This window comes from Sceloporus occidentalis, unplaced genomic scaffold (assembly GCF_023333645.1).
Source record: "Sceloporus occidentalis isolate IW3139 unplaced genomic scaffold, rSceOcc1.0.p SCAF_6, whole genome shotgun sequence".
In the NCBI taxonomy this organism is placed as follows: Eukaryota; Metazoa; Chordata; class Lepidosauria; order Squamata; family Phrynosomatidae; genus Sceloporus; species Sceloporus occidentalis.
Genome location: NW_028316986.1, coordinates 20,551,173 through 20,577,542, shown reverse-complemented (window position 1 = coordinate 20,577,542; position 26,370 = coordinate 20,551,173). Strand labels below are relative to the sequence as shown.

The 26,370-nt window shown below is 42.3% G+C and overlaps 3 protein-coding genes across 9 annotated transcripts in view; 2 read left to right on the top strand and 1 right to left on the bottom strand.

Moving 5' to 3' along the window:
- Positions 1-6,759, top strand: part of SOS1 (SOS Ras/Rac guanine nucleotide exchange factor 1) — an 81,277-nt gene extending 74,518 nt beyond the window's left edge. For 2 of the 5 annotated variants that reach the window (XM_089529015.1, XM_089529014.1), the window contains exon 22: positions 668-5,328. In XM_089529015.1, coding sequence (XP_089385141.1) covers positions 668-1,180 — 513 coding nt within the window. In that variant the 3' untranslated portion in view covers positions 1,181-5,328. Of the gene's footprint in view, positions 1-667; positions 5,329-5,762; positions 5,901-6,674 lie in introns of those variants that run through there. The other 3 variants (XR_016281665.1, XR_016281666.1, XR_016281667.1) reach the window with 3 other exon arrangements.
- Position 6,760: 1 nt separating this feature from the next.
- The window catches only part of ARHGEF33 (Rho guanine nucleotide exchange factor 33), a 44,792-nt gene continuing 25,182 nt past the window's right edge, over positions 6,761-26,370 (bottom strand). For all 3 annotated transcript variants that reach the window (XM_089529016.1, XM_089529018.1, XM_089529017.1), the window contains 4 exons: positions 16,127-16,275; positions 13,082-13,246; positions 11,119-11,884; positions 6,761-6,898 (listed from right to left, as the gene is read on the bottom strand). In XM_089529016.1, coding sequence (XP_089385142.1) covers positions 6,761-6,898; positions 11,119-11,884; positions 13,082-13,246; positions 16,127-16,275 — 1,218 coding nt within the window. The remainder of the gene's footprint in view (positions 6,899-11,118; positions 11,885-13,081; positions 13,247-16,126; positions 16,276-26,370) is intronic.
- The window catches only part of DHX57 (DExH-box helicase 57), a 92,137-nt gene continuing 81,921 nt past the window's right edge, over positions 16,155-26,370 (top strand). The window contains exon 1 of the mRNA XM_089529010.1: positions 16,155-16,233. The gene's annotated coding sequence lies outside the window, so the exon portion shown is untranslated. The remainder of the gene's footprint in view (positions 16,234-26,370) is intronic.

Sequence of the window (26,370 nt, the reverse complement as noted above, 5' to 3'; positions counted from 1 at the left end):
GAGGGCAAGGCCAGTGGCCCTCGCGCCAGCAGCGGAGCCTTCCCGGTGTATTAGACGACCCCCCAACTTTGAAAAAGATTTTAGGGGTTAAAAAGTCGTCTAATATGCCGGAAAATACGGTAATATTTTCAAGTTTGAAATAGAAATATAGAAATTTTTGCTGCGGGTCACCAGAGATTAAATGTATAAGTGCCACTGGTGTGCAATTGTGATACCCCAGTTCCCATTTTCTCCAGCTGGCACCTTTGTTCTTTGATGTGTCTCCGCTTCCTGTGATGGACCATACACCTATCTAGCCCCTCTTATCGTTTCTTCCTTCTGGGGATAGGGATATGTGCAATCGAGAATGAAGCAGTGTGGAAAGATGGAAAGCCACTTTGGAACTGATTTTATTTCTTTGAGATTTGAGCCCTCATAATATTGAGATAGATCATATCAGTGCGTAGCAGGCATTAAGTGAGGAGACCTTAGACTTGTCATGGAGTTTCTTTCTGACCAGAAGTAGGATAGCCTATAGTGCATGATAGTTCTATCTGCCTCTGAAGGGGTGGTGTATAAAAGCTTATTGGAAAGACTTCTTCTATAAGTTTTCTGGTCCAGTATGTTTAACAGTGTATCACTGAGGTACTGGAATTGTTATATGAACAAACTGTTCATTGTGTTTCAGATTTCTTCTGCACATCTGGACAGCCCACCAGCGATCCCTCCTCGACAGCCAACATCAAAAATCTATTCACCGAGATACTCGGTGACAGACAGGACGTCCATCTCAGACACCCCAGAAAGCCCACCTGTATTGCCACCACGAGAACCTGTGCGAACTCCTGATGTTTTCTCTAGTTCACCTCTGCATCTCCAACCACCCCCTTTAGGCAGAAAAAGTGAACTTGGCAACACTTTCTTTCCTAATAGCCCTTCTCCATTTACTCCTCCTCCTCCTCAGACGCCTTCTCCCCATGTAGCACGAAGGCATTTGCCATCACCCCCATTGATACCACAAGAAACGGACCTCCATTCTGTTGCTGGGCCACCTGTTCCTCCACGGCAAAGCACCTCTCAGCATATCCCAACTTCTCAACATATCCCAAAGCTGCCTCCAAAAACTTACAAAAGGGAGCCTGCACATCCGTCGATGCATCGTGATGGACCCCCTTTGTTGGAGAATGCCCACTCCACCTGAATTTCCCCTTATGCTAGAGAAAGTGCTTACCCAGGTGCCATGTCTGTTGCTGGCAATAGATGCACTGTACCTTTTTGGCGCCAAGGAGTTGAGTTGTGTTGCTCCTAACACTAAAGACTGCAATACATTTGATACGTGGTGTAGAAAAATATGAATCTTAATAACAGGCCTTTATGGTGAAAAAAAACTGTTGCTGTTTGTTAGTGTAGTATGCAGGGCACTGTTTTAAAGTCTCTGGACATCTGAATGTACCAGAAATCAGACTTACAGATCTCTTTGGGCCAATAAGCAGACACCGTGCTTTGTGTAATGTCCAGTGAAGGATGAAAAACATAGTCCTGTAATCATCTGTCCGCTGCAGTGTAAGTTCTTGGAGTGAAAATATATTATGCACTTTTTAAAATATTTCAAATAGAGAACTTGATGGTCTCCTTAATTTTCTTTTGGTTTTTATTCCCTGTGTTCAAATCATGAACTGGACTGTGAGAAAGATCTGTGGTACTGAACCAATGTAAAACTAAAGAATAGCACTGTACTGCAGTACTGTTTACAAACTGTTACTAGTACATTGTGGGTACCTAGGCTTCACCAAAGAGGTACTTTCCTTCTTCTTCATGAATATTATGGTGCCAGTTCAAAAAGAAATTCAGCCAGGAAGCAGAATGCCTAATGTTTGCCTTCTTTAAATAAATGAGATTTAAATCTTATATGAATGACACCAATGACACAAACTGCAAAACAGAGCTATTGTGAAGAGTTGAATTTATTCCTACATTTAGAAGACTGTTAAATCTAGACTAGGTTAGGTCTTCGTCATCTTGAGGTTGGTGGTGCAACATCTTGGATCATGCCATGAAAATGCAAAGGATGATCTGCTGGCCGTACCCCCATTACTTATCACCATGTTTTAGCTAGCAGTAGGTAAATGAATAATCAGCACCCATAGAATTGCCTTGTAGTTGCATAGATAAATCATATGTATATAAGTGAATGTTGCGTATACTTGCAAATTGTTTTTAATTTAATTGAAATAAAGATACAGATATTTTGTCTGGCTGACATATATTAAATTATTGCAGAGCTAAATGTACATTTCTGTTTAACGCACTGAAGAGAAGACACATTCTGTGGTACACACACCTCTTTTCTAGCTCATTGTTTTGGTCTATAAAGCATAACTAAAGAAATCCAACGTTTGGCATGTGAAATAAAGGTGAGTTAGGGATGGCTTAGAGTTAACATCTATGTGCTTAAAATGTAGAGGATCTCATGCATGTCATGCAATATAGAATTCCAAGCTCTGTTTAACCTCATAGACTTTGAACGTCATCTTTTACTATGTCAGAAATGTTTGAAAGTGACTAATCTACATAAATATCCTGCCTTGGATTAGCCATAGACCAGTGAACTGCGCTTCTGCTTCCAGTACTGTGATGATAATGCATGCTACTTCTTGAAGATATTTTAATCATCTCTGCTACACTAGGATTTGTGAATGGTGCAGTATTGTTTCTTTAGTTATTAAGAGTCTTATAGGACATTTTTGGAAAAACCAAAATACATTTTGGCAACCTAGAAAGCCATGTCAATGAAACCATGTTGGTAGAAGACTGTATCACCGTGAAAGCCTACTTTTTTGATATATTTCTACAGCTCTATGCAGTGTGGTCTTTGCATTTCAGGAAATGTTTACTTTGAATTACATAGTTTCCTTTCTCTGTTTTGTTTTGTTTTGTTTTGTTTTGTTTTTTTGTTTTTTTTTTTGACATAACATGTAAAATATGCAGTCTAAAGAAGGGAATTCTGAAAAAATTGTTTGTGTAATGCATATATATATATATAGAGAGAGAGAGAGAGGTTAGGCTGAGTTGCAGTGAAATCTAGTGAAAGGTAAGGGGTGCCTCTAGAAATGGTTGAACTTTAAAGAAATGTTGTGAAACTAGTCCTCTCCTTAGACCAGAGGTGATCGAACTGTTTGGGCAAATGGGACAGTGTCCACCTAATCCTCACTACCTCTCCCAAACAGCTGGGGATGCAAGGTGTATTTAATACTTGTAAGGAAGGAGGTTACATAGCAAACATATAAATGGCTCCACTTCTGGTGACTGCATCCCACTCCATTAACCCTAGAGGGTATCAGCCACCAGTTGTTTTCTTAGTTTATAACACTAAAAAAAAAAGACAAATCTTTCTGTGAAAGCAGCAGATAATATTATCTGAGCCAACCAGAGTGTGTCATTTTGTCCAGGTTCTCTGCCTAACAGACAGAAGAGTTCCCTAATCGAGCCACTTTATTTTAGAAAGAGGAGGCAAAGAAAGGCGTCTGGACGTCAGATTTGCTAATTTTGCTTAGTATTTGCAGGCAGCAACTTCCCAACATATCATATCATTATCCTGTACTTAGAATGTTATCTTTAAAAATTGCTTTAATGTTTCCACCAGCCTCATTGTTGCTAAAATGACCCTGCTTGATGCATTCTAAATGCCAAATGGTTAAATGCACTGGCTTAAGAAAGAGGACCCTTTGTGATCTTCAGAGTGTATTATGGTTGAAGTAAACTCTTCAAACCATTGAACAAACTGCCCTTTTAAAATTCCAAATTTTAATTTTCTGAATATGATAGATTTGTTAAAAGCCACTGAAATGGAGTTTGTTGGTTGATCAGTGTGCAGGCAGAGCGTTAATCAGTTAAAAACTGCATGAGCTGCACAGGAAATGGTGGCATCTAAGTAGACGTACTTTGTACTCAGCCAGGCCATCTATTACTGTATCCCCTTGTTAAGTATAACCTGCTTGTCATGTGTTTTGATAATCTACAAAATCTGCTGCCCTTTCCCAGAGGTGAATTTTCCCCTTAAAGGTTTTTTCAGTGGAAGACCTTTTACAGGTGAATTGAAACTGTTAGAAGTGAGACAGTGTGGCATAGTGTTTTGAGCACAGGACTTGGGGAGACCAGGGTTTGAATCCCCACTCAGCCATTGAATCCTACTGGATAACCTTGGGCAAGTCACACTGTCTCAGCCCCAGAAAAACCAGTGATAGGATTGCCCTGGGGTCACCATAAGTCGGAAACCACTTGAAGGCACGTAACAGCAACAAGAAGTGTTCTAGTGCCATGGGCTGTTGGATAAGTAATAGTCATTTGGGGTAGCCTGGATTGAAATCATTATTCTTAATGTGAGAGCTTGTCTGCTTTCTAGTTGGCTTTGCCTACTTGCTGTTCCACCACAAGTACACAAAAATAAATCCTATCTTTTTTAGCAAGTGAAAAGGCAGGACTTGCTGTGAACACCAAGAGGTCTATTCCACTGGATGGGCTAATGCAAGCATTACATCACATAGTTGTTATAAATAGAGCTGTTAAACTGATTATCATTTCAAATTTCTTTTGGGTAAATTATTTTTCTCTACACAGCAGTCACTGTAGGTCTCATGCTGACGACAAGGGTAAAGCCAAAAGCGCTTGGGTTTTTGTATGTGTGAATGTCACGCCTCGTTTGCCATTTATTTATAACAACCTTCAAGTGCATTTTTGTCAACTGTGAGCAAATTCCCCTTTTGCCTTTATAGAAGTAATAGTGCATTAAGCAATCTATTGTTGCAAAAATGCTAATCGTGTGACCTTTTTAAAACAGTCATGTACCCAGGTGAAAGGAGAAAATCTTGTGCCAGAAGTATGCAACTTTCAGTAGCTGCCAAAATGTGCCTTTTTTTAAAGAAGAAAAATCTTTTCTGAAACGCAGTAGATTATCCTGTTGGCTGGGTCTTATTTCAGGTAATATTTTCTTATTTGGCCAATTTAGAAACCGAACTTTATGGTTCTCTATGTACAAGTTTTTGTTTTGATGACTTCTGATACTTTATTGAATTATTGAAAATGTATTGCCTTTTGTTTAATGGTGTGGATACTGTGCTAAATGGTTGAGAAGCTATGGCAGTCTGATCCAGTTGTGTAAGTTTGAAGTGGTCATTTCTAAATTGGCAAATCTTATGGGCCTGTGTGTACCTAATCATGTATGTAGGTCAGCTTTGTATGCTATGTCTGCAATGGTATTCAGATTGCATTTAAACTGAAAATTAATAGTGGTTGTTACTTTTTGGCATTCAAGAGATCTGTTCTTAAAAAAATAAAATAAAAATGCCTTACATATCCCATAATATCTTTGTATATCTTTGTATATGTGGTAACTTAGATTGGTCAGTCTGCCACATTATTTTTGTTCAGGTCAAAGTATTGAATTACCACTCAACATAAATGGTCATGCACTCACGTGAAAATATGCAACTTTTAGTAGCTGCCAAATGTGCTGTTTTTAAACTTTTCTTTCTCCTGAAACAGCAATTCCTTGTTTGTTTTTAAAAAAAAGATAATTCTTCATAATTAATATAACGGGGATCACACTTTTTTCCCCATCCCCATTTTTCCCCAACTGTCGGTCAGTGGACTGTAGCTACTGAGCATGTTCAGTTCTTTGGGGGTAATTGAGTATTCTCAGAACCCCCTCCAACAAATGGATTAACTTTATTAGCCAGGTCAGGCTGGACTCATGTAATCATAACCAGTCTTTTCTGTTCCTTCAGTATTTCTTCCTGCTCGGTTCCGTTCAGATGTGAGAGCTTTATCTCATCCATACTATATACATCTATACTTCACTGGATGGTGCCGAATCAGTTGCACTAATGGTATGTTACACTCATGTTCAGGGTGTAAATATTCTCAAGCAATGTCCTTGATCTGTATTTTACAGAAAGTTTTATTTGAATCACACGCACAAAAATAGTGGTACTGTACATTCCGACTTTAATCTACCAATAAACGCTGGCCTTTCTTTATCCTGTCCATACTGAATACTTCCCACTACTTTGAAAATGGGAGTGATTCCGCTGTGAAATTTGTTCAAAATTAAAAGATCTAGAGATTTAAAAGACTGCAGCACAGCACCACTTGACATTTTTGGAGACAGATCAATGGATGCTTTTGTTACCTATTGTCGTTAGAATTTTTAAGTATTGTGTTACTCAGACTAAAACTATGTTGTAACAGTTGCATTTCACATTTTAATCACATTGCCCAAACCCCAGAATGCTTAGAGCCATCCAAAAACTATGCAGCTGGTTTCCGCATGTTTACCAATGAAGTTATTAAAGAGAAATGTAGAATGTTGATCTGAGATTTGTTTATAGATCCAGGAAGATACCATCTACATACAGGGTTTAGATTTGCAAACTTTCAACAAAGCAAGTCCACAAGGTAAACAAACAAAAATGGCACTAGTGGGAACCTATTCTTGAGGTTTCTCCCGATAAACATCATTTCAGAAGCAATGGCAGAATATATGCATTAATGACAACATGCTGTGCTTCTTTTACTGCGAAGCCCTGATTGACGGCAAAATGCACTCAAGGTCTTTTCTTTTGGGGCTTCAGGACTGAAACTTTAAAAAAAATGCCACCCATTTTAATATTCTATTATTTCTTCCCTTTAACATAAAGCCACGTGAAGCAAAACCCATCACATTACATGGCACTCAAAGCAAAAAGCTCCAGCCAAAGGAAGCATGGAAGAGTCTTGGCCCAGATCATTTCTTTTTGAAGAGTTTACGAAAGGAACGTCGGAAGCCCCCTTTCTGTTCTTGCCTTGGGATGTGACTGCTGAAAGAAGTTTGCTCATTGTCATCCCTATGAGAGAATCTGGTGTTGTCTTCTAAACGCATATCCTGAAATGGAAAACATAGTTCGGTCAGGAGTTTTGCAAAGTTATCCCATGTGGGGCCTTCTCCCTTTGCTGTCAGGCATGCATGTGAAGAAATAAAATGGAAGGACTCTGGATGGCACTGGAGACACACACATGTACCAAAGCCCATGACCTTTATTTCCAAGGAGTTTATGGGTTGGAAGTGGTATCAGTGCCTATTGGTACGCTACTGAATGTTTTGCAAGTTTCTGCAGTGCTTCAAAAACCTACTAACCCCCTTCTGATTAAGGAAAACTGATGAAAAATCAGTGAACACATTGCTGTACGACATGACTCAAAAACAGCGTCCATTTTTTGTATGTAGAGATCTTGTAGTACCTTTGAGACTAACTGAAAGAAAGAAGTTGGCAGTATGAGCTTTCGTAGACTTCCTCAGATGCTTTTAGTGGAGTGAAAAGCCAGGGACAGACCTATATATGCCATTAGTGTGTGAGAATGCCAGCTCAATTTCAAAATCCCTTGTGTATGGAAATGAAGTTATCTCTACATACTGATTTTACAGACTAACACAGCTATATCTTTGAATTCTTCCATTTTTCCATGGTGATTTCTACCAGCTTCTGTCCATTATATATAATGAGGCGGAATTAGAAAACTGGTTCTCCAGGAATACAATTCCTAGTGACCTTCCCTATTTTTATGCTGCTAAGACTGAAGAGAACCAGCAAACAAATGCCATCTTAATGGCTACAGTTGTTCACCCTTACCTAAAGTGAAGTTTGTGGCTTCACTCTCTTCGATAATCTAATCAATAAGAAACAGAATTAAAAGGCAATACTGCACTATCTAAATGGACAGTTTGGCTCCCAGTGGGCTGTAATTCAAACTTTGATACAGTTTTTGAGAGAATTAAAAATTGTGATTCCTAGTGTTGCATTCATTACCTTGTATGATACAAGTAAATACATCGCAACTCACTTTCATGACATGAGGAAATTATTAAGACAGACTAACAGTAGAAAGGAGCTGAAATTTGCTTTCCTGCCCCATCATAACTCTGTAGCTTCTGCTAATGTAGGAATGTATGGAGGAACACATAATGTGCCAGGAATGTTTTCAAAATAGAGTAGCCTCAGCTACCACACTCATTTTGTTTCAAAAAGCCATGTGTAGTTGTGTCACGTGATCTACAGGTGATTTCTTCAGCGAATCAAAAAGAGAGAAAATAAATGCAAATTTAAAATGCCATGGCAAAAAAGAGCATTTTAATTTGACATGGGAAAAAGAACAAAGTTGGTGCTGACATATCTTCTTTAGGAGGAAATTCCAAAAGAGCACCTTGGCTAATAATAGGAAGTGTATAAAACTTGGTTGAGTGGGGAAGATATGAAAACTCATAAAAAGCTGTCCCCAAACTGAGCCCTGAAATGCTGCCATGTCACAACTGTTTTCCTGGCTCCAAACTTAGAGCATTTCAATGAACCAGACATGATACCTTTGGACAAAATGTGGGGCCATAGAAGCCCACATTTATCCTTCTGAATCTTGCAACCACTAGGAAGATACTTTTAACTAGAGAAGGAAGTATTGTGTGTTTTCTCTTGGGTCCACTGCCCATCAGCTGCCTTTCCGTGCAATTCATCCATCCTTTTCCTATTCAGCCAATTAAGTTTGCATTGTGAGCTTACAAAAGAAAGCAAGAACATGTTCTGGGCTCCATGTGCCAATTTTCCTGGGTCAGAATATAAATTTGACATGTGAGCTGTGCTAATAGGCAGCGAGTGGTTCACAATTCAGTTCTGCTTTCCGAGCAGCGAGACCAGTTTGGTCAGGCTTTGGATGGGCAATGAGAAGAGCTCAATTTTTCCCCTACCCACTATCCAGAGTATGTTTTTTTCAAAGTGTGTTTAGCAGTAGCAATAGCAGCTTCATTTATATACTGCTTCATACTGCCTAAGCATCTCTAAGCGGTTTACAACTGTCAGGTAATTGCCCACAACAAGTTGGGTACTCATTTTAGTGACCTCCTCGGAAGGATGCAAGCCTGAGTCAAGCTTGAGCCCTGGCTGGTACTGAACTCGCAACCTTATGGTTTGTGAGTGAGTGGCTACGGTACAGGCATTTAACCACTGCATCACCAGGGATCCTAATAATAGTCTGTTTAAAGGTATTTCTCTTCAGATGGCCACTTACCCTATTTTAATCATGTTTGTTTTGCAAGATTTCATAACACTACAAATGCCTGAAACACCAGTGCTTCTAAAAGAATTGTTTGTATTAATCACTCAGTTCTACATATATTCCCATGGTCTCAAGGCAAAGTGCAGAGGAGGTAAGGGACTCTTCTTTAGGTTTTTAAGCAAACACTTGTTTAACTTGTGGCCCATCAGCCTTTCACAGAAGAAGCCAGAATATGATCTGTCTTTAATCCCTGGTCCTACAAGAAGATAGTATATGAGCCATTGAGATGCAGGGGGTTGATATTTCTTTTAATAATGAGGCATGTAATACACATAATGAGAAAGCCAGCTACACCAGATAACTGCAGTGGAGATGTAAGATTATAAAGCTGGTCCTAAAAATAGACAAAGTGAGGTAGTCTCCTCCAGTTCCTGATTTAGGATATCATGAAATAACAGGAAGTTATTAGCTACTTAATGTGTTGCTACATTATTATTTTTTATTCATTTTTTTAGTCAAAGAAGGGGATAATTGTTTGCTCATCCTCATGTGTTAAAATGATTTGACTAGGCCCAGAAAGCAAAATGTCTTAGGCCAACCTTGGTTGACGAAAAGGCAAACAGAAAACTCTGGCTGACAGGGAAGGGAGAAGTAGTGCACAGTGTTCCTTTAGGAAGAAAGTTGGGTACAATCTTTTAAAATAAATTTAATAAAAGGGAACTCATTAGAGACTTTAAGAGACACCCAAAGGCACATATTTCTGGCCCACCACCCTCATAAGTTCAACAGGTGGAAACATGGGAGAGGGTCTTCTCAGTGGTTGCTCCCATGCTCTGTAATTTCCTTTCTAGAAAGGCCATGCTGGTGCCCTCTTTGCTATTTGTCGGTAACCTTGTGAAGATAGATTTATATATATATATATATATATATATATATATATATATATATATATATATATATGATTTTGTTTCTACAAGCCCTTGAAAATTCATTGCTAATGGTGAAAGGACAGCCAGTATTATGCTATATTGTCTATATATGTTTTATTTTCATTGTGATGGCTGAATCTTGGTAAGATTTAAGTATGGGCAAACACTACAGTTATGGTGCCACACAGTGAATCCTGGAGTGGTCTGCCCAAGCCCTACTTACTGGGAAGCAGCCACTCCAAATGATGGGGGTCATTTCCCCTGTCAATTGGGAGGCAACTGACTACCATTTCCACCCCCTCCTGTGCACAATCTCTGGAACAACAGGCAGAAGCAGGACCCCATATCAATTCTCTCTTCCACCAGAGATTACTCATGCAAGGGGGCATGAGTAATCTCTAGTGGAAGGTAAGGTACATTAAGTGGGAACGTGAGTCAGCTGCTCCCCAACTGACAGGTGAATAGACCCCCCCACATCAATTGCAGTGGCTCCTTCCTGATAAGTGGGGATTGGGAGGGACTGGTATGGGATTTGTTTTTGTGTGCCTTCAAGTTGGTTCCAGCTTATGGTGACGCTAAAGTGACCCCATAATGGGATTTTCTTTGTTTGTTCAGAGGAGGGTTGCCATTGCCTTCCCTTGAGGCTAAGAGTGCGTGACTTGCCTAAAGTCATCCAGTGGGCTTCATGACCGAGCCAGAAACCGAACCCTGGTCTTCAGAATCATACTCCAGCACTGAAACCACTACTCCACACTGGCTCTCTTTTCCAAGATTTATACATATGTAAATCCCATACAGGATTCCAACCAGCTGATAGTTTCATAATATTTTAAGTTTTATATGATGTGAACTTTTATTTTGTTAATGCCATTCTACTGCAGATGCGGAATAGTTCTGGCCCTGAATACTGCCTAGATGGGAGTACCTGGCAAGAAAATGTATAGAAAGAACTTCAAGATGGAGCTCAAAATGGGATGTAAGTGTAACCAACAACAGACAAGGATCTAGGGGCACTGTTCCAGGACAGCCCTCACCCCTCCCTTTTTTTTAAAACTCAGAGTGGGTGCCCGGCTTACGTGTTTCTCAGACCCTGCTGGGAAGTGGGTTTGCCCTTGCTTTTCGCTCTCCTTACTTCCACAAAGCTCTGCTTTTCACCCCCTCCTCGTTGTGGAGGGAAGTAGTTCCGCTGGGAGCTCCTGGGGACAGCAGAGGCTCCATGGGTTTGGAAACCCCTCTCCTGCTTGTTTGGCAACCGACTCCCACTGCTGCTCCGCGTGCTATAGAGCCTGGTGCTGACGCCATCAGACCCGCTGCGGGGAAACTCCTTCAAGGACCGGCTCAACTGTTTGCCTTTGCTCCGAAAAAGCTCCCGCTTATAAGTGCTGCTGCTGCTGTTGGCTGGAGCTCCGCTCTTGGGCAGTGGCTGTAAAGTGTGCTCTGTCCTTTCTGGCTCCGTGGTGAAGTTCACAGGCCTCAAAAAACAGATGTCGATACTGGATTCAGAAGAAGCCGGAGAGCAGGGCTCAAAGACGGCCAGGTTTTGGAGAGGCTCTTCCTGGTAAGGGCCACCCATGGCATAGGTCTCCCCTCTGTATTCAAAGTCTTCATAGTCAGGCGTGAAACCTGCACTGTGGTGAAGAAGCTCTGATGTTGAGGCTCTCCGAGATCGCTCAGGGTTTCTTTTCATGTCAGGAGGAGGAGCGTTGTATTCCATATCTGGGAGGCCCTGCAGAGAGGCCGCAAGTGTCTTCAGGTCCTGATCGCTGAACTGAGATGAAGTCAGGGTGCTCTCAGGCCTCTCATGCTGCCTTCCATCACTTTCCCACTCACCTGATGGCATTCCCTGCATGGTCTCCACTCCTTGTTGTTGACTCTTCTTCATGTGTGACATCAAGTGCCTTCAAAGGAAGAGGGCACAGGAGACCAAATTAAACATTAGGATAAGTGAGATAGAGAGACAAAGGGTAACCTCAGTATGCCATCTGAGATAATAACTTACCAATTACGTGGGATTGTCTTTTACCTTCACGAAATCAAGTTCCACTTACAAATACTTGTATCTACCAACTGAGCCCTGTAATTTTAATCTTAATGGTGTGTTGTTGTTTGTAACATTTATTAATAACTCTATATAGTTAATGGTTTTCACAGCAATATCCAATAAGAAACTGAGAAAATCTGGCCAGAAGGAGGAGGTGCCAGCCTGCAAGACATATCCCTCCATACCATCTGAACAAAAACAGCAAAATGCAGGCCTATAACTAGCACCTTCAATTTTTTCTCCTGAATGGTTTTTAACACCTTGCCTGATAAAGAAGCCAGTTGAGCTTTGAAAGCAATGTGTATATTGTGCATTTTGGTTGGCCCCAAAAAGGTATCACTGTTTGGTGGATTTTTGATGTTACTGGATTTGCTATATGGCCAACACAGCTACCACTGAATGTTTTTTAAAAGAAAATCTGTGTGTATCAAATAAATAATAATAATAAAACATTTTACAACAGCAGCAAATTAAAAGAGCAGAGATGTAGAAAGATCTTGTAGCACCTTTGAGACTAACTAGAAGAAAGAAGTTGGCAGCATGACATTTCTTAGACTTAAGTCTATTTTGTCAGATGCATTTGGATCCAAATACATCTGAGGAAGTAGACTTAAGTCTACAAAAGTTCATGCTCCAAATTCTTTCTTCCAATTCCTTCAAAGGTGCTACAAGATCTTTCTACATACTGATTCTACAGATAAAGGGGCAAAACAGATGGACCTGAAAAAGAGAAAGATTGGGGCCACAACAAAAACACACCATGGCCCCAATCCGGCCGCTTCCACTCCAAATAGGACAGAAAAAGTTTGCTTCTATTTGGGGTGGGAAAAACTCGCCTTTTCCACCATGGTGGAGGTTTTTGGGAGACTTTTGCAGCGCAGCCTGTGTAAACACCGCACCACCAAAACACTGTGAAGCTGCCACATGTCTGGTCAGCCATGAGGTCTACTCTAGTTGGGAGCAGCCAACAGGATTGCAGCCATTGTTTAAAATAATAATAATATGCTATGTTGAATATTGTTCAGCTGTAGTCGTACGACAATATTGTACTCACATAGCTGTACTTCCAGAACCAGGTGCTGATGGGAACAGTTGCATTGCCTCTTCAGAGTGGATCCCACTGTCACGGATGGAAGTTGCACTTAATGTTGGAGATGCGTCTTGGCCGGTGCTGGCACACTGAGATGCTAAACCTTTATATAATTTTATGAAGGAAGACCTAGTCAAAAGTAGATGTAAATGCAGTACAACTTTTAGTTAAATAATCAGGCAGGTATCAAATTTTAAAAATAGCATTATGTTATTCGCACACTGATTTAATTGACAGAGAATTTCATTTCAGGATGGCTTCCACCGTGACAGCTATTCTACAATTTCACACAAGTCTAAAAAATGCCATAAATGTGTTTTGGAGCACAGAATTGTGACTAATTAACATCGATATTTAACTCTTGCAGCTGTGAAGGTATGTTTGAAATTCAAAAAAGTGAAGTATTAGCTCATTCAAGACGACATGCTGTATACCCAAATCAAAATCAAACTACACAATTATACCATCTGTTTTCTTGTAATACTGGGGGCCCAGGTGATGTCATTAAGAGTGGTGCATTAAATACCAATCACCATAGCTCACAGCTTGTCACTCAAATATATACAGACAGAGAAAGAGGGAGGGGGAGAATATATTATCCTGTCTGGAAATTAAGACAGAAATTGTATGTAAGAGTCTGTTCACAGAGCAGTATGGAATGAGGAGATTATTCCTTCTCACTTATGTAGGCAGATGGGACAAAGAATATTCAGTATACCCTACTTGCTTCTAGCCAGAAGAGTAGAAGGTGAACACTGGCGTAATTGGTGAGAGGGAAGGAAGAAGTTAACTAAAGACACAGACAAACCCCAGAGAGTCTTTACAAATTGCAGCAAAAATCCATTAATCTTTGCAAATGTTAACAAGCTGCTGCTCTACTAACTGAGCTAAAGATTTGCACACAGCCCTTTCCTTTTGGCTGGAGCTCAGCCCACAAAAGTGGAGAATTTGCACCCCCATCTCCCAACTGGAGATCACCCATGAAAACTGCAGACTAAGGAGCAGGCCCTGATAGCTGGCAACCCTAGCTGACAGGTAGCCGAGCGGGCCACTGAAACCATTTTAAAAGGCAAATCATGAGCTAAAGCTGGCAAACCTGCAATTAACTTTTTCTCCAAAAAAACATGTCAAAAATCCTAGGTAGCATTCTGCATTTTTATCATGCTGGTAAACATAGAGTTAGTACACACACAGGCTTAGCCACACTGTACAAAGACTGTGTTTGAGAGTCTCTGTTAGCATTTAATTATTTATCTGGACAAACTCCTGAACTAGGAGCAAACTGAGACAGCTATAGAATAAATTCTATCCAGTCAAGCCTAACAAACCCCAATTAGGACTGACAAAAAGTTTGAGAGGGAGCCCTCTGCCAGCACCCCTAAACTTTATCAGACTGGGTCAGATGAAGAAGGGATTGTCTCCAAGGCCCCATCACTGACATGGTGTTGGTGGCAGGACCCAGAGGAGACACTAAAGTAGGTAATGGCAACTATAGCGGCATAGAATCATAGAGCTGGAAGAGGCCATAAGGGGCATTGCATTGTCTTTCTTAGTTGCCGCATCACATTGCTGGCTTATGTTCAGCTTGTGGTCCCCTAAAACCCATAGATCCATTTTTCATGTACTGCCATCAAGCCAGGTGTGACCCATCCTATATTTATACATTTCATTTTTATCATTATTATTATTAACCTTTATTTATAAAGTGCTGTAAATGTACACAGCGCTGTACATACAATCTTTTTAATTAGACAGTTCCCTACCCTCAGGCTTACAATCTAAAAAGACACGACACAAAAGGAGAAGGGAGTGGTGGTGGGGAAGGGGATGAGGTCCAGCAGATCTTCTCCACCTCCGAGGCCTGGACCAAGGCAGATGGACTGGAGGGAGGACTTGGGTTCTTAATGGAAGGTTAATCTTCTTCCAGGCAGGCCTGGTGGAGCTAGCCTGCCTCTCTCTCTCTCAAGATGGTGGCTGAAGGGAGGGCTTGTTTTTTTACTGCCCAAGTGTTTTACATTTTCCCTGTTGAGATACATTTTGTTAGTTTTGGCCTAGCTTTCTAATCTGGTAAGGTAATTTTGAATTTTGATCCTGTCCTCTGGAGTATAAACTACCCCTCCTAATTTAGTGTCATCTGCAAAACTGATGTTAAAAAAAAAGATAAAGGTAAATTTTCCTCTTGAGAAGATTGTCTAGTCATGTCCAATGGTAGGGGACAGTGCTCACCTCCATTTCTAAGCTGAAGAACCAGAATTTTCTGAAGACAACTCCATGATCGTGTGGCCAGCATTACTGCACAGAACGCTGTTACCTTCCCACCAAAGTGGTACCTATTTATCAACTTGCAGTTTTACACACTTTCAAACTGCTAGGTTGGCAGCAGCTGGGACTAGTGATGTGATGGGAGCTCACCCTTTGCCCTCTTTTCCGTCATCCAAGTCATTGATAAAGATGTTGAATAGCACTGGGCCCAGGACAGAGCCCAGTGGGACCCCACTGGTCACTTCTCTCCAGGATGAAAATGAGCCATTATTGAGCACCCTTTGGGTTCGGCCAGTCAACCAATTACAAATCCATGTAACAGTTACCTTGTCTTGCCCATATTTTATTAAAATAGTCTTGTCCTTCTCTGCACAGGACCAGGCTATAATAAAAAAAAACACACACTGAAAAAGGTACATCTGGAATCAATAGCGGTGGATCCTGATGCTTACCACATCATTGCTGGGTGCCAATGATGGACCCAATTTCTGTGGCCACTTCTAACATGTAAACAGATTCCTGCTCTCAGAATTGCTCAAACAACCAACAGAACATCACAATCAGAGTGTTAGTTTGGGGAAACTTAGTTTTAGTTCATATCAACCACTGTAACAGTCATAATTTTCTGTGTAGCCTAACTCACAGGGTTGTTGTGAAGGTGAGGGGAAGATGTGTGCACCATTCCATGAAGGAAGATCTTTTAAAAGTGAGCATGAGGAGGAGGCTGTCTTGCAGCAATAGACTTACTTTCTCAGTTTCTTTCGTTTCTGTATCAGGAGATCTTCATTGCACTGGAAAAGGAGGCTGTAGTGTGAGATGAAAACTCGCAGGCGCTGAACGCAAACAAGGAGAAGGTAGTAATCCGGGTGTTCCTGTTCTGTGTACTTCAAGATATTCTAAGGTTAAAGAAAGACAGCTGTGTTGAATTATATCCGTACTCCATTAGGTTAAAAACAATGTCAAAGGCCACACATGATTTTAAAATAATGCAAATATTGATCTTTGTTTGAGAAGGCCTGGGGTTCAGTGGTTGAACACACGTTTTACATGTAACTCCCAGAATCTCAAAGTCAGTCTTAGAGACATGAAATTTTGGAGCCTTACCCCCCCCCCCCCCCCGCCGTTTTCTCCCAGCAGAAAAAATTGGAAATATTCAGAGGGGCGGGATTATATATATATATATATATATATATATAATATTAACACACACACTTACATAATGAATGTCATTTTGCTATTTTAGGAACATTATATATATATATATATATATATACACAGTAAAATTTGCATAAAATTGTCATGCTTGATATATTAATAGTGCAGTTTATTCAGAATATGATTACACATTGAACTTTGTGCAGAAAGTTATTATTATTAATAATAATATTATTTTGCTATATAGGGAGCTACAGATTGAGTATTTCTTATACTTTTGGACTCTTATGCTTGGGACCAGACGTGTTTTGTTTGGATTTTGGAGTATTTGCATGTACAGAATGAGATATCTTGGAGATGGGACCCGAGACTAAATATGGAATTCATTTATGTTTTGTATATAACTTATACATGTAGCCTGAAAGTAATTTTATACGACATTTTTAATAATTTTGTGCATGAAATTATGTTTGTGTACATTGAACCATCAGAAGGTAGAAGTGTCACTATCTAAGTGATCCATATAAACCTTTTGGATTTTGGAGTGTTTTGGATTTCAGATTTTCAGATTTGGGATGCTTAACCTGTACAAGGTCCTGAACTATTAGGAACACCTAAACTATACAGAACCTCTTCAGTTTTGCTAGTTTCTGGAGCAGGCAAAAAGAAAACCAATACATCAACATTAGTAAAACATAAAATTATTTTGTGTCCACTCATTACCCATAATGTCAGGAAGACATAATTAATTTCAATAAAATTAACTGAGAAAGGGAAACCAAGACCAGGGATTATATTAACCTTATACAGTACTGGAAAGTCTTGCTTTTATATAGTTTTTAAAAATAATTTTGGGGGTAATAAATATTTAAATATTTTGCATTAAATATTTTATTCACCATTTTGCATGAACATTTTCCATCATCCACCCCCCCCCATCTTTCCAAACAAAAATGATAAATAATATGTTTGTCCCCTTATTTTTTCCAGTTTTCCCCCAATCCCTCACATGTAGTTAGGCTGAATAACACTCCTTTCTGGAATCCTGGAGTGCTGCCAGTTTGTGTAGACAACAATCGTCTGATTTTGGTATAAAGTGGTTTCCTGGGTTCTTCAGTGAACTACTCTCTGGGCCTTGAATGATTTAAACTGTTATCAAAATTGTCCATTATAGGGTATATTTATTTATATATGCAGTAATGTCAAGTCATTTATGACAATGTTTAACATGTGATCCTGCCTCTAAATATAGCATGTTAAAAATAGTACCTAATTTCAGGATTTAAACTGTGACCCTCAATTCAGGCATCACATGAAGGGAGGGCAAAAGATAGATCTAGAGAGACCTAATTCTGTGTGATTTACAGTTTCCAAGCACAATTCAAAGTGATGGTTATGATCCACAAAGCCCTATGTGGCCTGTTCCAGGTTGTCTGAAGGACTGTATCTCCCTATTTAACACCATTTGTGTCTTGAAATCTTTTGGAGAAGCCCTTTTCTCTGTTCAACTACTCTTACTGGTATATCTGTGAGGGGTATGAGAAAGGGCCTTATTGGTGGCTGGTCCCAAGGTCTGGAACTCCTCCCTGGAGAGATTGGATGGGCACCTTCCTTGCAATCCTTTCATAGACAGCTGTATATCTTTTTGCTTTGGTAGACCTTTGAGGGCTGACTTCTCAGGGGGGAAACACTTTTTATTGTTTAAGTTTGTTGCTCTTTTTTTTAATGGTCTGTTCATAACTGATTTTAATTTTATAGACAGTTTAATTATATTTTAAACATTTATAGATGTAAATTTTTAGCTATATACATTTAACTTTTGTAAGCTACCTTGAGTGGAGGAAAAGTGCAATATACACAAATATTGTTATTATTATATTACCACAAAATCCTGAAGTTCAGGTTAACCAATATAGGGTTTTTTTAATGCAGAAATAATACAATGCAATGTAATGTAAAACACACTCTTTGACTAGAATTCTTTAATTCTAAGTAGTATGTCTTTTGCACTAGGCTCTGTTAATGGGCTTTTATAAACAAAGTAGATAGTGCAAGCCTAAGTCTAACCAACAAGGCAGACTGTTGTGCGGAACAAGCAAAGTATAGCTCACAGGCCACATGTGGCCCCTGAAGCTCCACACCAGTCCCCCAAAGCCTCAATTGGAGGGGACAACTTTTGGTAAATATTTGCCCTTAAATGATGTTTTAATCTCCCTCCCAAACACATTAAAGCCTGCAAAAATATCCCCTCCCCACCCCATCCCCACAAGCATCTTAGAACCTTCTACGACCCCAAAATACACTGGTACCCCGGGATACGAAAGGACCGGGTTACGAAATATTCGGGATACGAAAAAAGCGGCTTGTAAAAAGCTGTCCCGGGTTACGAAAGATTCTTCGGGTTACGCAATCCTTTTCGGCGCGAAATTCAAAAGATGCAAACTGCAGCGATAGGCTTTCCAGGGATTTAAAGGGCTAACGGCTAACCCAGGGGGCTGGGTTAGGGGTTAGCTTGGGCGCGAATTTTGAATTTCGTTAGCAGCAGTGATTGGCTTGCGAAATCAAGCTGATCAACTGTATTGGCTAACGAAATTGGGGGGGGTGGCCTGGCTTGAGGTACAAAAGCCGGCTTCCATCGATCTGCTCCTTTGTCTGGCCCTGTGGACTGTGTGAGGAAGAGTTGATATTTTGAGCTCTGACTCTTGGGTTCACTTGCGGTTCGGACTTTGCCTGGCTTTGGACTTTTGCTGCCTTTGCCAGGTGTATCTTCGGATCAAGACCGGCCATCAGGAATTTCTCTACAGGTAGGTTGATGGATTTTTACCTTCTTCTTGTGGGGTGGGGTGGGCTGAGACAGTGTGACCATGCTTTTGCTGTGGGGTGCTGGGGTGCTGTTGTTTTTTTTTAAATTTTTTTAATTTTTTTTTAATTTTTATTTTTTTTATTTTTATTTTTTTGGTGTTTTCAAAGTGTGGATTGTGGGTTTTGCTACACTACTGGCATGTTCAGATTTGTGGATGATGGGCTAGAGCTGCTGGGTTGCATTTTTGGGGTTTTTTTGCTGTTTGGGTAACATGCTCTGATGTGTGGATGATGGGTTAGAGCTGCTGGGTTGCTTTTTTGGGGGTTTTTTGCTGTTTGGGTAACATGCTCTGATGTGTGGATGATGGGTTAGAGCTGCTGGGTTGCATTTTTGGGGGTTTTTTGCTGTTTGGGTAACATGCTCTGATGTGTGGATGATGGGTTAGAGCTGCTGGGTTGCTTTTTTGGGGGGTTTTTGCTGTTTGGGTAACATGCTCTGATGTGTGGATGATGGGTTAGAGCTGCTGGGTTGCATTTTTGGGGTTTTTTTGCTGTTTGGGTAACATGCTCTGATGTGTGGATGATGGGTTAGAGCTGCTGGGTTGCATTTTTGGGGGTTTTTTGCTGTTTGGGTAACATGCTCTGATGTGTGGATGATGGGTTAGAGCTGCTGGGTTGCTTTTTTGGGGGGGTTTTGCTGTTTGGGTAACATGCTCTCATGTGTGGATGATGGGTTAGAGCTGCTGGGTTGCTTTTTTGGGGGGGTTTTGCTGTTTGGGTAACATGCTCTCATGTGTGGATGATGGGTTAGAGCTGCTGGGTTGCTTTTTTGGGGGGTTTTTGCTGTTTGGGTAACATGCTCTCATGTGTGGATGATGGGTTAGAGCTGCTGGGTTGCTTTTTTGGGGTTTTTTTGCTGTTTGGGTAACATGCTCTCATGTGTGGATGATGGGTTAGAGCTGCTGGGTTGCTTTTTTGGGGGTTTTTTGCTGTTTGGGTAACATGCTCTGATGTGTGGATGATGGGTTAGAGCTGCTGGGTTGCTTTTTTGGGGGGTTTTTGCTGTTAGTGTGGCATGCTCTGATGTGTGGATGATGGGTTAGAGCTGCTGGGTTGCTTTTTTGGGGTTTTTTTGCTGTTTGGGTAACATGCTCTGATGTGTGGATGATGGGTTAGAGCTGCTGGGTTGCTTTTTTGGGGTTTTTTTGCTGTTTGGGTAACATGCTCTGATGTGTGGATGATGGGTTAGAGCTGCTGGGTTGCTTTTTTGGGGGGTTTTTGCTGTTAGTGTGGCATGCTCTGATGTGTGGATGATGGGTTAGAGCTGCTGGGTTGCTTTTTTGGGGTTTTTTTGCTGTTTGGGTAACATGCTCTGATGTGTGGATGATGGGTTAGAGCTGCTGGGTTGCTTTTTTGGGGTTTTTTTGCTGTTTGGGTAACATGCTCTGATGTGTGGATGATGGGTTAGAGCTGCTGGGTTGCTTTTTTGGGGGTTTTTTGCTGTTTGGGTAACATGCTCTGATGTGTGGATGATGGGTTAGAGCTGCTGGGTTGCTTTTTTGGGGGGTTTTTGCTGTTAGTGTGGCATGCTCTGATGTGTGGATGATGGGTTAGAGCTGCTGGGTTGCTTTTTTGGGGTTTTTTTGCTGTTTGGGTAACATGCTCTCATGTGTGGATGATGGGTTAGAGCTGCTGGGTTGCTTTTTTGGGGGGTTTTTTGCTGTTTGGGTAACATGCTCTGATGTGTGGATGATGGGTTAGAGCTGCTGGGTTGCTTTTTTGGGGTTTTTTTGCTGTTTGGGTAACATGCTCTGATGTGTGGATGATGGGTTAGAGCTGCTGGGTTGCTTTTTTGGGGGTTTTTTGCTGTTTGGGTAACATGCTCTGATGTGTGGATGATGGGTTAGAGCTGCTGGGTTGCTTTTTTGGGGGGTTTTTGCTGTTAGTGTGGCATGCTCTGATGTGTGGATGATGGGTTAGAGCTGCTGGGTTGCTTTTTTGGGGTTTTTTTGCTGTTTGGGTAACATGCTCTCATGTGTGGATGATGGGTTAGAGCTGCTGGGTTGCTTTTTTGGGGGGTTTTTTGCTGTTTGGGTAACATGCTCTGATGTGTGGATGATGGGTTAGAGCTGCTGGGTTGCTTTTTTGGGGGGTTTTTGCTGTTTGGGTAACATGCTCTCATGTGTGGATGATGGGCTTCATTTGCTGCTTTGATTTCTTCATGGCTGTGCTGTTTTCAAAGTGTGGTGTGAGACTTTTAACACTTTGGCTATGGTCACATGTGGCCAGAGACTCTCACCATAGGGTTGCATTTTCAGATTTTGGGTTTCTGGCCTATGGGCTTGTGTTCTTGTGTGCTTTGGCCATGGCTGTGATGATTTGAGAGTGTGTGGTGGGACTTTTGCAAGTTTGGGCCAGAGAGTGTGACCATGGGGGTGGGGGTGGTTTCCAATTGTGGCTTTTGCTCAGTGCCTGTTCCTTTTGTCCTTTTTAGGCTTGAGCTACAGTATGGCTCCCAAGCCAAGCGGTGAGAAGAAGAAGAGGGCTCCCTTGTCCTTGGAGGACAAGAAGGACATCATTGCCAAGCACGAGAGGGGCGTGCGCTTGGTGGACATTGCCAAGGAGTATGGACGCAACCCATCGACGATTGGCACTGTCCTCAAGCAGAAGGAGGCCATCAGAGCTGTTGTGGCTCCAGCGAAAGGCGTGACGACCATCGCCAAGCAGAGGACACCGAAGCATGAGGAGATGGAGCGCCTGCTTCTCCTCTGGATCAAGGAAAAGGAGCGAGTCGGGGACACTGTGACCACCTCGGTCATCTGCGAGAAGGCCACCGCCATCTACGAAGACCTGGCCAGCAAGGAGGCAGGCGAAGGAACTTCTTCGCAGGAGGAGCCAGCCACCCCGGACTTCAAAGCATCACGTGGCTGGTTCGACAGGTTCAAGAGGAGGACCGGGATCCACTCTGTCGTCCGTCACGGCGAGGCGTCCAGCGCAGACCACCAGGCCGCTGAAGCATTCGTCGTCGCGTTCAAGGCCATGGTGGAGGAGGAAGGCTACGTCCCGCAGCAAGTCTTCAACTGCGACGAGACGGGCCTCTTCTGGAAGAAGATGCCTCGCCGCACCTACATCACCCAGGAGGAGAGGAGACAGCCAGGCCACAAGCCAATGAAGGACCGCTTCACACTTGCGTTGTGTGCCAATGCCAGCGGGGACTGTAAGGTCAAGCCCCTGTTGGTGTACCACTCCGAGAATCCCAGGGCGTTCAAGGCACACAACATCCAGAAGGACAGGTTGCCAGTGATGTGGCGCTCCAATGGCCGCGCATGGGTGACACGCCTCCTTTTCGTCGAGTGGATCAACAGTGTCTTCGCCCCGACAGTGAAGCGGTACCTGGAGGAAGAAGATTTGCCCCTGAAGTGCCTCCTCCTCTTGGACAATGCTCCTGCGCACCCGCATGGCCTGGAGAAGGACATCCTCGCGGAGTTCTCCTTCATCAAGGTCCAGTTTCTGCCACCCAACACGACCTCCCTCTTGCAACCCATGGACCAGCAGGTGATCGCCAACTTCAAGAAGCTGTACACCAAGCACCTCTTCAAGCGTTGCTTCGATGTGACCGAGAGCACACAGCTGACCCTTCGTGAGTTCTGGAAGCAGCATTTTGACATTGTGGTGTGCTTAAAGATGGTGGACTTGGCCTGGCAGGCGATCACCAGGCGCAACCTGATTGCTGCGTGGAGGAAGCTGTGGCCTGATGCTTCTTCCTTGGAAGGGTCACAGTCCGAGGGTGCTGAGCCAGGTGAAGAGGAAGAGGTGCACGAGATCGTCTCCATCGCGAGGTCCCTGGGACTCGACGTGGACAACGAGGACGTGGAGGAACTCATCGAGGAGCACAACGAGGACCTGACAACAGAGGACCTGAAGGCCTTGGCGGCGATGCAACACTCGGCCGTGGATGAAGACGTGCTCCATTTCGACAGGGGCCAGGAGGAGGAGGCTGCGGGGGCATCTCTGCCAACGGCAGAAATTAAAGACATTTTGCGGCAATTCCACAATGTGGCTTCCTTTGTGGAGAAGCACCACCCTGAGCAGGTGCTCACCAGCCATGCCATTGCCAATTTTGATAATGTCTGCCTTAGCCATTTTAAGAACCTGCTTAAGGGCCGGCAAAAGCAGACATCCTTGGACCAGTTCTTCCCTAGAGCGGGAGAACCGTCTTCCAAGAAGGCAAAAGGTGACCCTTAAAAAAAAGGTGACCCTTAAAAAAAACACCAAATTCTTTTTAAAAAAATGGTTAACTTTGTTAAATTGGTGGCATTGGCTAAATTGGCTGAATTGGTTAAATTGCTTGAATTGGCTAAATTGGCTGAATTGGTTAAATTGCTTGAATTGGCTAAATTGGCTGAAGTGGTGAAATTGCTTGAATTGGCTGAAGTGGTTAAATTGCTTGAATTGGTTTAAATTTGGCTTTTTGGGCTGCCCCTCTCCTCCTCCTCCTCCTCCTGCCTCACTCCGAGATGCCAGGACCAGATGCCAAGACCAGCAAAGATAAGAAAAACACTTTTGTACTGTATGGTCATGGGTGTGATGATTTGAGAGTGTGGGATGTGAGGTTTGCATGTTTGGCCTTGATTTGATGTGGGCCAGAGAGTGTGACCATGGGGTGGCATGTTCAGATTTGGGTTTTCTGGCCTTTGAGTTTGGGTTCTGGGGTGGTTTGGTCATGGCTGTGATGTTTTCAAAGTGTGAGATGTGTTTGGCCTTGATTTGATGTGGGCCAGAGAGTGTGACCATGGGGTTCCTTTTTTAGATTTGTGGTTGCTTTGGTCATGGCTGTGATGATTTGAGAGCAGCTCCTCCTCCTCCTTCCCCTGCCTCACTCTGAGATGCCAAGACCAGCAACACTTTTTTTCTTTATCCTTTAGAATGGGCCTTACCATGGGGATGCATGTTCAGATTTGGGTTTTCTGGCCTTTGGGTTTGAGTTCTGGGGTGGTTTGGTCATGGCTGTGATGTTTTCAAAGTGTGGGCATCGATTTTTGCAAGTTTGGCCTTGATTTGATGTGGGCCAGAGAGTGTGACCATGGGGTGGCATGTTCAGATTTGGGGTTTCTGGCCTTTGAGTTTGGGTTCTGGGGTGGCATGGTCATGGGTGTGATGATTTCAAAGTGTGAGATGTGAGGTTTGCATGTTTGGCCCTGATTTGATGTGGGCCAGAGAGTGTGACCTTGGGGTGGCATGTTCAGATTTGGGGTTTCTGGCCTTTGAGTTTGGGTTCTGGGGTGGCATGGTCATGGGTGTGATGTTTTCAAAGTGTGAGATGTGTTTGGCCTTGATTTGATGTGGGCCAGAGAGTGTGACTTTGGGGTGGCATTTTCAGATTTGGGGTTTCTGGCCTTTGAGTTTGGGTTCTGGGGTGGTTTGGTCATGGCTGTGATGTTTTCAAAGTGTGGGCATCGATTTTTGCAAGTTTGGCCTTGATTTGATGTGGGCCAGAGAGTGTGACTTTGGGGTGGCATGTTCAGATTTGGGGTTTCTGGCCTTTGAGTTTGGGTTCTGGGGTGGTTTGGTCATGGCTGTGATGTTTTCAAAGTGTGGGCATCGATTTTTGCAAGTTTGGCCTTGATTTGATGTGGGCCAGAGAGTGTGACTTTGGGGTGGCATTTTCAGATTTGGGGGTTCTGGCCTTTGAGTTTGGGTTCTGGGGTGGTTTGGTCATGGCTGTGATGTTTTCAAAGTGTGGGGTGGGACTTTTGCAAGTTTGGGCCAGAGAGTGTGACCATGGGGTTGCTTTTTTAGATTTGGGGTGCTTTGGTCATGGGTGTGATGATTTGAGAGCTCATCCTCCTCCTCCTGCCTGACTCTGAGATGCCAGAACCATCAAAGAGAGAAAAAAACTTTTTTTCTTTATCCTTTAGAAAGTTTAGAATGGACCTGTCAGTCATTGTTAAGATCATTAGAAAGTTTAGAATGGACCTGTCAGTCATTGTTAAGATCATTAGAAAGTTTAGAATGGACCTGCCAGTCATTGTTAAGATCCTTAGAAAGTTTAGAATGGACCTGCCAGTCATTGTTAAGCTCTTTAGTGCCTCAGGCAACTTTGTATTACATTGTATTGTAGGGTACTTAGCTTAATAGGCCTCTATTGTGACTTTGTTTTGACTTGCAGGTTCAGTCTGAGGTCATGGAACGCATTAGTTATTTTCAATGGGAAAAGCGCTTCGGGTTACGAAATTTTCGGCTTACGAAAGGAATAGCGGAACGAATTAATTTCGTAACCCGGGGTACCAGTGTACCTCAATTTTCTTCTGCAGCCACTCTCAAAATGTCAACAGGAAGAGATGTACTTCCACTTTCTGTTGCTATTTTGAGAATGTCTGGATAAGAAACAGCTCCATTTTCCTCTGGAGTGCTTCTCAAAATACCTGAGAAAAGCTTAAAAACATGGTGAAAATGTCCCCTATTTTCCAGACAAAAACCTTCCCCTCCCCCTTTATTTTTGCAGAAAGAAGGAGGAGGAAAGACAAACCAGGACATGTTAAAAGCATATGAAAAAGTGGGACGACAAAGGGTGAATTGCCAAAACGGGACAACTGTAGGGTATGGAGGGGCAATATTCAGATTTAACACCAGTTGTTCTGATTAAGACCAAGTACATTTGCCAGTGAAATTCGTGCAGGACACACGGGCAGCAATGATAGCTCTATGCTATTTTAATGTTGTAAGCCACCCCAATTGCATTGCACAGAGGGGTGGGATAAAAATAAATTTTATTATTAATTTGTATTAATACTCCTGGAGCTCAAATCCCATGCATATTCACCATATCACTCTCTGAACACATCCAATCTCATCTGATTTTGGAAACTAAGCAGGTTGAGCCCAGTTACTACTGGGATGGAGGAACACCAAGAGATATCAGCTAGGAAAAAAAATTCTGTCTGAAAAAACCCAGATAACTGGTACCAATCAGAGTTAACAAAACTAGGCTAGATGGACCAATAGTGTAACACTGTACAAGGTAACTACCTGTG